The sequence below is a fragment of the Ursus americanus genome, chromosome 6 (genome assembly GCF_024610735.1).
Source record: "Ursus americanus isolate L20-20 chromosome 6, mUrsAme1.1.p, whole genome shotgun sequence".
NCBI classification, from domain to species: Eukaryota; Metazoa; Chordata; class Mammalia; order Carnivora; family Ursidae; genus Ursus; species Ursus americanus.
This window is the reverse complement of record NC_142132.1, coordinates 78,644,629-78,660,509: the sequence shown is the minus strand read 5'-3', so window position 1 is coordinate 78,660,509 and position 15,881 is coordinate 78,644,629. Positions and strand designations below refer to the sequence as shown.

At 48.2% G+C, this 15,881-nt stretch overlaps 1 protein-coding gene across 2 annotated transcripts in view; it reads right to left on the bottom strand.

Annotated features, from left to right (window-relative positions):
- PAPSS2 (3'-phosphoadenosine 5'-phosphosulfate synthase 2) overlaps positions 1 to 15,881 on the bottom strand; it is a 68,026-nt gene that overhangs the window by 13,092 nt on the left and 39,053 nt on the right. Inside the window, exons 2-8 of one of the 2 annotated variants that reach the window (XM_045802379.2) lie at positions 14,265 to 14,382; positions 10,838 to 11,073; positions 9,776 to 9,914; positions 9,070 to 9,188; positions 8,825 to 8,938; positions 7,262 to 7,373; positions 2,529 to 2,543 (exon numbers count right to left, since the gene is read on the bottom strand). In XM_045802379.2, coding sequence (XP_045658335.1) covers positions 2,529 to 2,543; positions 7,262 to 7,373; positions 8,825 to 8,938; positions 9,070 to 9,188; positions 9,776 to 9,914; positions 10,838 to 11,073; positions 14,265 to 14,382 — 853 coding nt within the window. The remainder of the gene's footprint in view (positions 1 to 2,528; positions 2,544 to 7,261; positions 7,374 to 8,824; positions 8,939 to 9,069; positions 9,189 to 9,775; positions 9,915 to 10,837; positions 11,074 to 14,264; positions 14,383 to 15,881) is intronic. The other variant, XM_045802380.2, reaches the window with a different exon arrangement.

Sequence of the window (15,881 nt, the reverse complement as noted above, 5' to 3'; positions counted from 1 at the left end):
GCTGCGAAACCCACGTCCAGGCGTATCACATTGAGCCTTCTACGTACTCTCCAGAAGTTACTAGAGTGTAAAGAACGTCACAGGATACAGACAGCAACTGCAGGGGACAAAGAAATCCTGTCTATCAAAATCCTGTGACCCTTGTCACCCTCCGCCCCGGGGAGCCCTTGTAAACCACAAGTAAGATCTGCACAGGAAGTCACGGGAAGTCATGGGTTCTGACATTCAAGTGACTCCTGTTTCAAAGCTCAGGCGTCCTCTGGGCCCAGTCCGTCCTCTCTCTGCTCAGTTCCCCCACTTGACAGATGGGATGACAAATGATCTGTAGCTCCCTGGGTCGCGGGGAGGGGAGGGGGGCGTACCGACCACACAGCCCTTTGTCACTGGAGGTGCGTGACCCAAGACAATGAAACCCGCCACACAGTCTAGCTGAGGAGCAGGGAGAGAGGCTCGCCAAGCGGAATGCCTTCGAGGGCGTGGATGATCTGACCAGAACCCTGTGTTCCGTGGATTACTGACCACACTGATCACGGTGACCCGACCAAAACCAAGTAAAACAAAACGCAAAGCCAAAGGTGGGCAGGAAGCTGGGGACAAGCCTAGCTCCGCCCGTCACATCCCTGCAGCACGATCTAACGTGGATTGATCTGGGTTGAGATCCAGGGGCTACACCACTTTCCTGTGGCCGTTGCCTCCTTTGGTCCACTAGGTTCCTGCCGGGGTAGCCTCCGACCCACGTTCCTCTCGGCCTTGAGGGAAACCCAGCCCTGGGGAAACAGCCCTTCCCGACGGGTGGTCAAGAGAGCCAATGGGGGGGGGGCGGGTAGGGAAAGCAGTTCCACTGAGTAACGCCAACTGCACCATCGCCCGGAGCCGCGACTCCCCGCGGGGCACCAGCTGCCCTGCTGTCCTCCGCTCGTCTGCTGCAGGAAGCCCTCCAACAGTGCAGCCCCACGGGGACGCCCCTCGGCCTGCAGCTGGGCCTGCAGCCCCAGCTCGCTGCCCGGCCTCTCCCACTGCGTGCGGGGGCTCTGCTGAGGGCTGCCCTCCAGCGGGCCGCCTCCCTTGGCGACAGAGGCTTGTGTGTGGAGTCCACGATTAGTCCAACACATAACTTTCGCATAGCAATGTTCCTAAGCAAAAATGAAATCACTTTTTCTTGCTTAACTAGGCTTTTTTTTTAAGTTGCAGGAGTAGAATTGAGTGATTCATGATTTACATACAATAAACACCCAGTGCTCACCATAGCAAGTGCCCTCCTTGATGCCCATCCCCCCACCTCCCTCCAGCAACCCTCAGTTTGTTCTCCATCATTACGACTCTCTGATGGTTCGCCTCTCTCTTTTTCCTCCCTGTGTTCATCTGTTTTGTTAAATTCCACAGACGAGTGAAATCCTATGGTATTTGTCTCTCTCTGGCTTATTTCGCTTCGCGTTATACTCTCTAGATCCATCTTTGTCCTTGCAAATGGCAAGATGTCATTCTTTTTGCTGGCTTATGTTCCATTATATATGATGTGCTATATGCCACGCCTTCTTTATCCACTCATCAGTCAGTGGACACTTGGGCTGTTTCCAGAGTGTGGCTATTACAGATACTTCAGAATCGGGTGCGTGTGCCCCTTTGAATCAGTACGTTTGTATCCTTTGGGTAAACACCCAGTAGTGCACTTGCTGGATCCTAGGGTAATTCTATGTTTAACTTTCTGAGGAACCCTCATACTGTCTTCCGAAGTGGCTGCACCAGTTTGCATTCCCCCCAACAGTGCACAAGGGCTCCCCTTTCTCCGCATCCTCAGCAACACCTGTCGTTTCTTGTGTTGTTGATTTTAGCCATTCTGACAGGTGTGAGGTGGAATCGCATCATGGCTTTGAGATTAACTAGGCTTTTAAAGGGCAAACAACAATGATGAAAACAACACCGAAGATAAAGGATACCTTCACAGATTTACCTTTTCATTCTCGTAGAACGCAGAAGTTTACAGTCAAAGCAACGTGTGTATTTACTCTCGGTTCTATAACTATCAATCATCACTGATATTTGAAATTAAATCCATGCAGAATCACGGCACAAATGAAGTATAATCATGCACAATCCAACCAGGTGCATCCATTTAAATTGCATCTAAAATCGATTTATCCTTCATTGATTAAAAATGTTTTTTAAATGCAATAGAAAAAAAATATAGATTTGTGAACTAAATGAGGACCAGTAGAAGTAATTAGCGGAAAGGATCATAAATTTTTTAAATTGCAGGGACAAAATGTACAACAATTTAGAAACAAGTTTACTTTTGTCAGCCAAATAGGACATTATGAACAACAGCTGCATCTGATCCAGAAATTTCCTGTTATTTGGACTCTGATCAACACAAGAATGCAGCATTATTATTCCATTATAACTGATTGGATCATGAACTGTTACCAATTCCAACTGGGTCATTTGGATTTTTTTAAATTATGTTAACCATTTCTAATTAATGTATCTAATTATAATAATTTAACTACTTGGAAAGTTGAAGTACATACCAGGAAGGACCATGCCTAGAGAAATACAAACACAATTAAGAAACATGTTTGCAGCTTCCACCAAGATAATCTTAAAGCAACAATGTCAAGGAACAGAGTCCTATTACAAAACATCCCGCATATAACATCTAAATACACTATGCTCTTTGCTTACTGCTCTACAGGATAATAGCAAAAAGCTGCTGAGACCCGAATTCGTGCTGAATGTCGTTCAGTGCAATCCAGAAACATTACTCAGGTGATTATCTGTTTTGAAAGAATTATAACACACGTCAGTAGCACCTCCAGCTTCAGCAAAAAGTTGTCTCTTACACAAATATATGATGTTATAACTACGGTCAAATGGTTCCAAACCAGGCTCTGTTAGGTATAATAGCAAACTGCTCTAGAACGTTCTAGAAAACCAGACGTTTAGAGGACATGAAGTTCTGCTAGTCTACCTAGCAGAACAAGTACAAGAACTAGAGCCAGGATAACTTGGATTTGAATCCAGGCTTCAAGTGAGTTACTTAACCTTTCCAATACTTATTTCCTCATATGAGCAAAGTATCTTCACAGTAGTATTATCTGGATTAAATGTGATATCCTATGTCAAATACGGGTCAGAACACAATGGGTGCCAAACAAATGCTGGTGGTATCTATGGGAAGCCCTCAAGCCCCCCTGGCAAGTCAGAGCTGCGGAGGACTAGTCCTCAAATGGTCAAGTCTCGTGAGACCGCCATGGCGTGACCCTCCTCGGAAGCCACCAGTCAAGAACATGAGCTTGAGGCTCCATTTTTTAATTTAGATGAGATACTTCTGACTGGGGGATCTGTGACAAACCAATATACCCAGTGACAAAGTGATATAATAAACCAATGAAAGTAGGTCCTCGAGTGGTGGAGTAACTCATGTTGTGTAATCATCAGAAACAAATTTTTCTTTTTCTTTTTTTTTTTTTTTTTGCTTTTGGACTGAGTAGACTGAGTTCTTTTGCTTGTTTCTTTGTTTTGCTTTTTAATTTAAGGGGAAATATGAACTTTCGGAGAAAATTAAAAACCAACAAAGTATTTTTGGGAGATGTGGTCCAAATTTAAAAAATTATGCAGTGCCTGCAGATCGCAGGTGACCAAGAAACGTGCAGCCGTTTGAGGCAGATGACGGTGGCTACATGGCTGCGGCTCCAGAAATTCCAGATTTTCGGTCAGTGGTGACTCATGACTTTCATGAACTGATTAAGATGAAATGATATCCATATGAATGAGATCTTGTTCGACCTTCTGAGATTCACATATATCACTTTTTGGAATTAACTGTGTCTACACAGCCCAAAAGCCATCAAGGGGAGCTCTCCCCAGAGACTCATGGTGTGGTGTGGACAGGGTTTAAGTGGCTTCCTGCAGACATGCTCGGGGCTGCCGTCCAGGTGGGCGGGAGGCCAAGCACAGCCCTCCCCGGGAGCAGCTCCACTGTCACGCTGGGTACGCTGCTTCAGAGCTCGCGGAAGTCACAAACGATTTGGCTTAAAAATTAAAAAAAGGCTGAGGGGCGCCTGGGTGGCTCAGTCAGTTGAGTGTCGGACTGGGTTTGGGCTCAGCTCGGGATCTCAGTCAGGGGGTGGGACTGAGCCCGGAGTCAGGCTCCCTGCTCAGCGGGACGTCTGCTTAAGACCCTGGAGATCACCCTCCGCCCCTCCCCCATGCGCTCGCACTCTCTCCCTATAAACAAATAAACTCTTAAAAACAAAGGGCTTGACAAGCACTGTGCGCGGAGAAGAACCCACTGTACCAGGGCTCAGACAGTGGGCTGCACTGTCCTTCCCCGCAAGCCCACAGCTGTCTTCATTACGGGCTCCAGCCGCCAGAACAAACCTTGGCCCATGAGGACCCGGTAAGTACTTGTGGCTGACGATGAACATCTTTATCTGTGCTGTTTCCACACTGATGTACCTGTGTGAGCCAGAGTCCCTTCCGGACTTCAGGGTCTTTTCATTGGAGGGGGGGGGGGGGTCTGTTAATATAGGGAACACTTACTGCAGTTACTACTGGACCAGTTGTTCCTTAAACCTTCCTCACCCCCATGGGGTAAGGGCCTGCTATCAGCAGTCCCATTTTACACGAGGGAACCGAGGCCCGCAGTTAAGTCACATGCGCCGGGTTCACAGCAAATCACTAGCCCATGAACCCAGCTCGGCTCCACAGCTCACACTGTTCCCCACTATGATGTCCTTCCTCTACTTAGACAGAGATGGGCAGCACATTAGATCCCTGGTATCTGTTCCTATGACTGGATTTACAGAGGACTCAAGGAAGCTTCTGGAAGGTGGGGAGGGGACTTCTGAATCCTCACTAAAACGGGGGCTGCAGAGTTGTGCCCAGTGGACCATAGTGGACTCTGGGGTGGACGGCGGAGCCAGCAGAAAATCCCCACAGGGGAAGAAAGCAGTCTTGTACGGGGTCCCCGAGACAGGCCCTATAGGCCGGAAGGGTTCCAGAAGCAGCACAAGGTCTGGTCCTAACTCCCACTGCTGGAGCCACGCGGCTACTACAGGAGAAGAAAGGCCTGGGAACAGCTCACGAGGGCTATTTCGTCCAGTTCTCTGATGCCGTGGGAGTCGAGCAACTGTGGAGCGTCCTCAGTGGGGCTTAGCCCAGAGCAAGGGGACGTCGGCCTTCCCACCTGAGAGTCTGTGAGCTGCCACAGCCCTGCGGGTCCGGGGACGTTAGTGCCTGGAGTGAAGAGGCAGGAGCTGTACCTCCGTGGGTGCAGACAGCCGTGTGCAGACACATGGCAAGGGGCACACGGCCGCAGGCCGGACTTGGGGGCACAGGAAACACCCCCCCACCCGAGAACCCCCGCAAGCGCTTGGGTGCAGGTTTTCAGAAGAATCGGGATTTCTGGATGAGCAGGTAGGAATCGGGAGCGAGAGGGAATCCAGTACTAATGGGAAGTGACCTCCCTCGGCTGCGTGCTGCTGGGCTGGGCAGGGAGGGCTGTAACAAGGGCTTCGTCCACCCTGTGTAGTGAGGACCAAATAAGAAAAAGAAAATTGACGTGTTTGACAAATTGTAGAACATCATAAAATGAAATTGAAAGGGTGTGAGAGGAAGGGAGAGAGACTTGCCTAAACTCTCCGGATAGCTTATTACAGCGTGTGCTGCCCTGCGTCTTTCTGGATCACAGACTCCTTTGAGAGTCAATCAAAAGCTAAGAACTCTCGACCCAGGAAAATGCCCCCTTTTACACCACAAAGGATTTCTGCCCACTCTAGGGTGGTTTTTGTCTCCCCACCCTGAAGTCCTAGATGCCGAGGGAGGGACCCCTGACGTCCATCAACACTGACTTCCACAGCACACCCAGCGCCCCTGGTACTTTTCTTTATGGAACAAGGCCTCGTCACAGGTGACAGCGCTGTGTCTCTAACAGAGTCCTCACTTCCCATGTGGGTCACTTGTCATTCAGCCGCAGCTCCCGTATGGATTCTCAGGGTCAACCTCCTGCCCGCGGTTGGCCACAGCGTCTACTGACATTTACTTGCTGCAGACTGTGACCCGTACGTGTTAGAATTAAAACATCAAAGTAAGTGCCAGCCTTCCTTGGACAGACTTCCTGGACTTCTAACTTCTAACAGAACAGACGCCGGGAGAGCAGCCTGGTAGGGAAAGCACTGGGCCAGAAGTCAGGAGATTCTGGTCCCTGGTCTTGGACCAGTGGCATGAACTCGGGCAAAGCACTGAGGCAGGGATCAGCTCCCTCGTCTGTAAAGGGGGTCATCATAGTTGAGTGATTGAAGGAAATCATGCCTGAGAAAGTGCTCTGCGCGTGGACAAGTGCTGTATCCATCTGGTTATTATCTCGAAGGCGAGCCATAAGGGAACCAGTGGTATTCTGGAATGTTATTCTATCCCCCAAGCAGACTCACAAGCCCAGGCCACAAACACCTTTTCCCAAGAAAGACTGTCTGACCTGATCTTTCTTCCTGAAAGGTCTGGAGCCCTGCTCAGTGTCACAGACTCGGTGTGTCCCCCCCACGCCCGCCCCTCCCACTAGCAGCCATCCTCAGGGGCTGGAAACAGATAAGTTCTATTTGACAGGCTCAGGCAGTTCTGGGAAGGAAATGATCACAGAAGGGGCTGGAAGTTTTCTGAATAACACATGCTTCCGACCTGGACCAGATCAGCTGTCTAAAGTCATCCGGCCTGTGCCCAGAAGGCGGACTTAGTGCTGCCCCGAGACAGTTCGGAGGATGCAGCCAGCCTCTTGTGGCTCATGCAAGGGCACGGAGAGAGACACTTCAGCAACCAGTGGGGGAAAGCGGCTGCATCATGCTATTCAGCACGGCAGCCCGGGGTGGGGGGGGGGGGGTGAGACGCCCCTTGCAAGTCAGCTGCCCCGCGATGGTCCCAGCAGCCGGCACCAGGGCTGCTGATCGCCCTCTACGCTGAGTATCGGGGCAAGTGGGGCGAAACACACTGAGCCTTCTCTTGGCTTTGCGTGCAAGTAAAACCTTCATTTTTTCAGTTCCTTACTTTTGAATAGTCAATAATCCTTTAAGGATAACCCCCCCAAAAAAATCCTAAAAATGGAATTTATACATAATAGAATTAGACACCATAAATCATCTAACTATCTCCAGAGTAAGAGGTCTGAACCAAGCACTAATACCAAGAATGAACACGTCTTGCTCCTGTGAAGATTCCTGAGCATGGACTGCTTAACAACAATGAGTAAGAAACAAACGAGAGCACGTACCGTCCAGCAGGGTGTCAAAGTGGATGGCCTGCAAGTATTCCTTCTCTCGCATGAAACCTTTGAGGGGAGTGGCCCAGCCTTCGCTCAAAACTTGGACCCACTGAAGATCCAGCTGCAAAACACAAAAGCAGGTGAACGTTCCCATAAGCTCGGTTTCCCAGCCATCCGGCCCCAGGGCAGGCCGTTCTTGATCTCTCTCTGGAGAAGGAAGGCAGGACCGTTTACGTGTTAAGTGTTCCATTTTACTGCCGACCTACAATCCAGGAGCCAGATAAGCTGGAGTCTAGAACCTTCCTACTGGAGAGCGGGGATCTAAACTTGAGGTGCAGATAGTCTCATGATGGGCAACTGCGTTAACATTCGCTGTTCATGCTTTCCTTTTTTTTCCTACAAAAATTCTGGTTGGGCTACATATTTTTGCCAAATGTACTAGGTAATTGATTGAAATTGGCAAATCATGGACTAAAAAAGTCCAAAATTCTTAGCATGATACTAAAAACCCTTCAAGCTCTGGCCCATTGGGCTGATGTAGAGATTTCCACCTCCTCCCAGGCCTATTCTCCTCCCCACCTGAAATTCCTATTCATCCTTTAAACCCCGAAGCATGGGTCACTGCTCTTCTGACCTTTCCCACCATCCCTAGGACCAAAACAATTATTAGATTATTTGAAGTTCTTTTGTACCGTGCAGCCCACTTTGCTATTGGCACTATCATTCCACACTGTAGTTGTAATTCTGTACTTCTCATGTGCCTGGAGCACTGCAGTACTCAGGATTTCTTTTGTACGGTCAGGGGGTTCTGCTTATAAACTTGCCGTGAGTTCTTCAGGTATGAATGAGCTGCAACAGGCTCCCAACTTAGCCTCTTACAAACACGTCCAAGGTTTTAACGGATAACAAGTTACCAATGAAGATCTGATCAGCTGGTATGGACCAATAATACTGACCCATAAAAAGCCAAAAGTGCACTTGGTGGGGCTGCAGCCCACATGTTCCAGGCAGTAAAATCAATGTAGCCAAAGGGTCTACACCTTCTCCTTAGGCTGGACTCTGCCTCGTTAGGAAAGAATGGGATTTGCAAGGTAGGAAAAGATTCATATCACTTTAGATCAGGGTGGCTCTTTGTTTTCTCCAAATTCCTTCTTGATTGTCCAAAAAAACACATGCATTTTTTTTTTTTTTTTACTTGCATTCTGGACAAACTTTTCTCAGCAGCCGCCAACAAATCAATATCGCCCAACGCCTGCACTTTGGCATTACTGAAGACAGCATGACGACTACGTGAGGCTGTGCTCTACAGAACAGAAGTTACCTGCGCAGTCTGCCCAGCCTGCCCAGCCTGCCTCTGCCCCACGCTGCCCAGCTACCCTGTGGCAGCCCTCGGTGAGAGATCTGCTTGGGAAGAGGTTAAAAAAAAAAAAAAAGGCAAAGATGAAGTGTTTTTCTTTATGGACATTGCATTTCCCTTATCCACACCTTCCTTATCATCCAGAGTGACTGTAAATGGATTATAATGACGGCTATGAGGACTAACTCTCCTGGGGCCAGCCCACGCCATCTTACCTTGGTAATTTCTAACGAAGGGAGAGCTTCGGCCTCAGCCCGGACCTGGTCAAGTTTGTTTTCTGGCACGAAGAGTTCATGGATGCCTTTCATGACAGTGTGGGGTACAATGTTCTGAAAGGAAGCAGAATTGGTAACGCTTTGAAATGAAAACTGTAAAAAGAATGCTTTGGTCAATAAATGACCTTTCGTGACTTTATGAGACTTAAAAAAAAAAAAGAAAAAAGGCGGCCCAGTCCACCCACCTGCTCTTGCAGGAGCTCCACCACCTGCTGGACACAGTCACTCACTGAGGACAAGTTAGTTTTCAGCACACGCTCGGGGGTTTCGGGTTTCTCATAATCAGAGTCAATACCCGTGAACCCTGCAAAGGCAGGAGGGCGAGAATCACATCGGCGCCAATGGACAGTCTTTCTAAACAGTAGGCGTGACCCTGGTTGGAATAATGCATTACACTGAGAATTTAGACTAGACCAGAGAAGGTCATCAGCTGTCCCTGACCTCTAGCCATAGGGAAATAGATATATACATATACATATCTATACACATACATATATATATTTACCAAGCTGTATTTTCAATACAGAGAGCCCCCAAATTATCAACAAAATGTGGCTAAGTCCAAGCCTGCAGCTGATTAGAATCCAAAAGGAAGATAAGAAGAAAAAACTCTGAACACTCTCCCTCAGACACACTCGGGGATACACACCCATTTCGGGGACCTGAACTTTACCGCTCACGGCCGAGGTGACAGTTCTGGAAAAACACCAGCCCACATGTTAACAAGCCCGTGGATGTATGGAATATACTGTGGTTCGGTAAAGAGCTGTGTGTGCTAGATGCAATTTCGGAAAACAGTTTTTGAGACTTCAGACAGATGTCTGGGGACAGAGCGCGAAGGCTCGAGAGCGGAAGGAACTGAAAAAGGGGCGGCCGGGCTGGCTCTCTTACCCTTGATCTCCCCGGCGCGGGCACGTTTGTAGAGGCCTTTCACGTCTCTACTCTCACAGATGTTCAGAGGTGCATCCACAAATATTTCAAAGAATGGCAGTCCTGCCGAGTCGTGGATTTTGCGGGCATTCTCACGATCCTGGAAAAAAAAAACAACCACATTCAAGGGGTGCCTGGGTGGCTCAGTCGTTAAGCGTCTGCCTTTGGCTCAGGTCATGATCCTGGGGTCCTGGGATCCAGCCCCGCATCGGGCTCCCTGCTCGGCGGGGAGTCTGCTTCTCCCTCTCCCCTGCCTGCTGCTCCCCCTGCTTGTGCTCCGTCAAATAAATAAAATCTTTAAAAAAACCCAAAAAACAACAAAAAAAAAAATTCGAGAAGGTGAACAGGAGGTCTCGCGATGGAATTCCTCATGGAATGATGTGGGCCCCGGTGCCTGACAGCGTTGGGTTAACACTGGCGTGCATGCCCTGCAGAGATGGCAGGAAACCGGTCCTTCAGAGAAAGTCCAGACATTTCCCTCGGGTGAACACAGCTCTTTCAAGGGCTCTCAGAGAAAACCACAGAAAAGAAATCTCTGCTGAAGGACAGGACTGGCCACATGGGAGCATTTCATTCAGTGTAACGCATTTCAAAGCATGTAGCATCTTATTTGTAGCTCCCAGAAATTTCCTGTTTTAAAACAAGAAGACTGTCCCTCTTGCTCAGCGATTTCAACATGAAACACACATGAGCTGACGCTTTGGCAAGGAACTGCCGCTTCCTTTAGCAAACGAGGCTTTCTGACTTTTCGGAGACGTGAGATTACAGGGCTTTCGACTTTTACTTGTTTAATTTTTCCTTCCGTTCAGCTCTGGCCAGAAGGTGAGTGTGGAAGGGTGTCTGTCAGCTGCTGCCCAGCCACCTGGAAATGAAGGACCTCTCTTGACAAAACCAAAATTAAGTAGAGGAAATGAGGGAGCAAGAGAAGAAGAGGCGGGGGAACCTGAAACTACGACAGTCCTTGGTGCCCTCCCCTCTGGCGACTCCTTTTCCAGCACCGTGTGCGCCCCCCAACCCTTTTACCTTTGCGAAAGGAGAAATGAAGCTGGTGATGCAGACCAGCCCGGCATCAGCGAACAGCTTGGCCACCTCGGCAATCCGGCGGATATTTTCTTCTCTGTCCCCGGGGGAGAATCCAAGGTTTTTGTTAAGGCCGTGACGCACATTGTCCCCATCGAGGGAGTAGCACGGGATGGCGTGAGAGACCAGGTACTCTTCCAGAGCAAAACTGATTGTGGTTTTTCCAGCACCAGAGAGACCTGTTCATTATAATCATTTGACCTCAAATGAAAACCACTATAATCTAGGAAAAGCACAGTTTACAAGTCAAGTACTTGGATTTCTTCCAGACGTTGAAATAACCATCTGTCCCCTATTAGAATTATGTATGGCATTTCAAAGCAAGTGGGGTTCATAAGTGGGGGGACCTGGGGGGTTATACATGGTTCTTGGTGTGTTCTACTTTGCCTGCAGCATGCTTTAAAGATGAGAACACTGTGCATACAAATCCAGACTCTGGCTTCTCTTAGAAAAAAGTCAGAAGACCTGTGGCCATGTTCTCATGTCCCCTCCTGCCAGCAATCAGCTGGAGTGGAGGGGACAGCCAGCTCTGGAGACTGGGAGGCCCACCTCTCCTACGAAGGCTGCCAGACAACCATTTGACAACAGACTCCTTTGGCTTTAATATTTTTCCAAAATGACTCTCAAAACATGAAGACAGTCATCCCGAGCTGGGCTAGAGATGTGTTTAGAGCTGCCCTACACTCCTCGGTGTCTGGAGCCTTTCCATGAGAACAGAGGTACCACGTGCCTTCTACCATGGTTTCAAAGCGCACTGGCAGGACTATAGGATTTCTATCTGAGGGAAATTATGAGGAGAAAGGGAACACTCCAAAAATCCAGTTGTCCTAAAGATCTCTGGACCTGAGAAATGTAGCACAGTTGGGGAGTACCCAGGCATGGGAGAGGAAAAGTTGGGAAGAAAAGAAGGTCAAGAGCTTAACATGGAGAAGACGGCAGGAGGAAGGAGGGAAAACACAAAAAAGGTAAGAGAAAAGCAGGGATGAAGGACAGAGGGGAATAAAGACTTGGAAAGAGGGGCTCCCGGCTGGCTCAGTCGGTGGAGCGTGACTCTTGATCTGGGGGTCATGAGTTTGAACCCCATGTTGAGTGCACAGATTACAAAAAAAACAAACTTAAAAAAAAAAACCAACTTGGAAAGAACGGTGATATACGAAAGGCAAACAGTTTCCACAGTGTTAGTTATGTTTTCAAGTCATGCCCTTGGCCCTCGCAGAGAATCATGAGAAGCAATGGCTCCATGAGGAATGTGCCATCTTTGTAAATCATTGTTGAGGACACTATTGTATTACTCACATAACTCAGTTTCATTCAAATAGGGACTTAGGTGATAAATTCCTCTTAGAGTTGTGTCCAGCGTGGGCCAGAAGAATCAGGACTCCCGAATCTCCGGCAAGTTCTCTCACATTGGAAAATGAGGGAAATAATAGAAATTTCTTTCAATTTTGCCTCAGGTCTCAAGACTAAGAACTAAACCACAGTAACTGGATTAAACTAGATTGCTGGCATATTTATTCTAATGCACTGAGGTCACAAGAATCACACTTCCTGAGAGCTTATTTTCTCCGGGCCAGGCCCTGCGCTTGCATACACGCTTGACTTCATTTAGTTCCACCTCCATCCCCAGGGGCAGGCTCCATCCTTATCTCATTTTACAAATAAGAAGACAGAGGCTGAGCCAGCTTAGTTGGCTTGTCCAAAGTCACACGGTTAACGTAAGTGGAGCTGGGGCTCCAAGCAAGTCTCTGGATTTGAAGTATTTGGTTTCTCTTGGTCGCCCGCTCACTAGCCTACCTCTGTAACACAAGCAGAATACATTGCGAAAAGATGGTTTTTGGTTTTTGGGGGGTTTTTAATGAGTAAGAAAAGACAGGGGAAGTCCACCTTTTAGGGTCTTTTTCCTCTTCTACCGCTTATCTCTTGTTTTTAAGGCTGTTCCACATTACAGAGAGTGGACTCTGCGTGTGTCCCAGTACAGAAATTGCACAAACACATGACGGCAAACACATAACAAGCAGGAAGGGTCTGGAAGGCAGCTGTTTTATCTACTGCCACAAAGCTTGTGTCTTAGACGGAGTTGGGGGGACATCCCGACAGGATTCATGACAGGCGACCGCTGCCTTTTGGAATCCAGCAAGCACCTCGTCCACTGTCCGTCCAAAGCCCGCCAGCTGGAGAAAGGTGTTGCACCACGGATGAATGAAATCAGGAGACCAAAGGCATGTGCCTCAGGCACCAGATAAAACCTTGAGGAAGAAGGAGGCGGCTGATGGAGACAGGAACAGGAATGACTTGGGTCATACAGGAATTCCTTGCACGGGAAGGGGTAAGGTAGGTGCCCGCCACACTCTTCGGCAGTCCCTTCAGGTTGGAGTTTGTTTGTTTGTTTGCTTTAAGACCTATTTATTTATTTGAGAGAGAGAGAGAGCAAGCAGGGGCAGAGGGAGAGAGAGAGAGAGAGAGAGAGACAAGCAGACTCTGCACTGAGCGCTGGAGCCCGATCTCATGACTGCGAGATCATGACCTGAGGTGCAATCAAGAGGCGGTTGCTTAACCGACTGAGCCAGCCAGGCGCCCCACTAAATTGGCCTTTGTTAGCAGGCGGTAGCACGCAGCTGATCTCAGAACCTGGGTGGACATCTTTGCATCTATCTGGATTACCCCGTCTATGGTATTTCCTTTTGAGTGCGGGCTACGCCAGACTCCGGCTCCCAGGGACCAGCTTCCTCTACCTTGTGCTCAGAGTCTTAAGAGAACAGCCCCAGACTAATTCCTGTCCTGTCACTAAGTCTTAGCTGGGACATTGGGAGGAAACACAGGAAAAAGGATTCATTTGGTCACCCCCAGGGGAGTGAATTATTTCCATTTACAAGGGGCAATCCTCAGCTAAGTGGAAATCACTGCTTTTCCTTCTTGTGCAGATCCTTATGCTTTCAGTTTTTTAAAATTAACTGAAATAGTCCTCTACAACGTCAAAACATCAGAAAACAATAAAGAATATCTCTAAACACCCCAAACCTTACAGACAGCCAAATGCTGTCGAGTTAGGAAAGCTCCATTGTAGGGCCGGTAAATGGGTTGAGGCACGAGCATGAGAATTACGGGATCCTCTCGAGCCGAAAGGGGGTGCTATCATCAGCTTGCCCCCTTCCTGCCAAAGAGGAGAGAACCAAAAACGAGAGAAGCCCTGTGCCTCCATCTTGGGCTTTCTTCCCAAGGATGGCAGAGGTAGGGCTGACGGCCAGGCTTTTTACCACCACTCCCCACCTCGTCTCAATGTTGAAACAAACATGTCATATGTTACACTTAGTTCCTTAGAATTGTATGTCACACATCGGTTTTCAATTAAAAAAGTATCAGCAAGGCATACCTGTCAGCCACACCGTGCATCCTCGGAATCCACCCCTCGTCCCAACCACCTGCCCTCGCTTGTTCCTGCTCACGTGGTGGGCCTGATAGACGACATTGGTGGACTTCTGCTGGCTCTCCTACAAAACAAGACCACGCCCAAGACTGTGTGAATAAAATAATACAATATGTATACATAAAATACAATAAGTACACATCTACATATAATACACATAATAATACAATGTGTATATGATATGTATACATATAATACCATAAGCATCCATATCCATAACCATGTACATATGGATACAGAAATAATAACAGATGACAGTAATAGTCATATCTAACTGAAACCCCTCCTTAATGATTGGCCCACAGAGTGACATTTATTAACTCTGCTAAATCAGAAAAAGACACTGCCTTTAGAATGCCCACCATGACCCTTGGAAAGTATCATCTGAATGAGAGAATTATTGACGCGCTGTACAAGTTTCGGTTCCATGACATTTAAAAATGTACACCTTAGGGTAACGGTTAAGGGAACGTCATTGTCTCCATAAGCTCACGCTCTCAACCAGATGCTATGGAGGCCGACGGGAAACCACCCGTCCTGGGGACGGGCTGGGTGAGCCCCACTCTCTGCGGAGCCGGGGAGAGGCACCGATCGCAGAGCAAAGCGCCGAGTCAGGGACACCATCTCGGTCCCACCCAGACATGTCTCCCAAGCACAGTCCCTGAGCGAGGTACGGCGCACGGCGCTACTTTTTCTCAAGCTCTACTCTGTTTCCACTTTCCCAAGGGTCAGTGTGTAAACTTTTAATCTTTCAGAAAGCCCTGCAGAAATAGAAATGGGCCAGTTATCAGTCTTGGAGGTTAATGCAAATCTCGGATATCTTTATTTTGGCTGCAATAAAATCAGCCAGTGAGGGCACAGATTATCTGATCCCGATCCTAAACTCTGGATGCTATGAGTCTGATGAATAAAAATGGTAACACAAGCCAATAAGTACAGTTGCTGGTGGACATTTTTCAAATAGCGTGTGATTCCCGGGCGGGGGCCAGGGGGTGTGGAGAACCCATCATGGTGGTTAAATAAAAAGGTTGGCAACAACTCCTATATGTCTTTGGTGTGGTAACTGAATTTCTGATGACAGATGGAATCCAAGTCTCTGAACTGTAAAAATCTATGGAGCCTTTTAAGCACCACACACGTAAATCCACCATAGCTAAAAAAAAAAAAAAAAAGAAAAGAAAGAAAGAAAAGAAAAAAAAAGGCATGGATAGTCTTTGAGCAAGACCCAAAGAAAACTCTGGGCCACATGTGGACCATTTTATATTCTGGAGCAAATTATATCACTTCTTTATGGCACCTTATTTGGGGAAAAAACAAAACAAGAAGGGGAATACAGCTAGGACTGTTTGGGGGCTTACACGAGATAATGGGTGTGAACATACTCTGTAAAAGGCCAAGTTCCCTGCACAAACGATGCTGACGATGACTAGGGAGTGGATACCCACAGGGGGAGGGGCTGGAGCCAGCTGGGGTACGGCCAGGAAAATGCTTCAAGAGCAGGGGGAAGGAGCCCCTTGCTGGCTGTTGGGGGCTCAGGAAGGCGGCGCACTCCAGCGGGGCTGG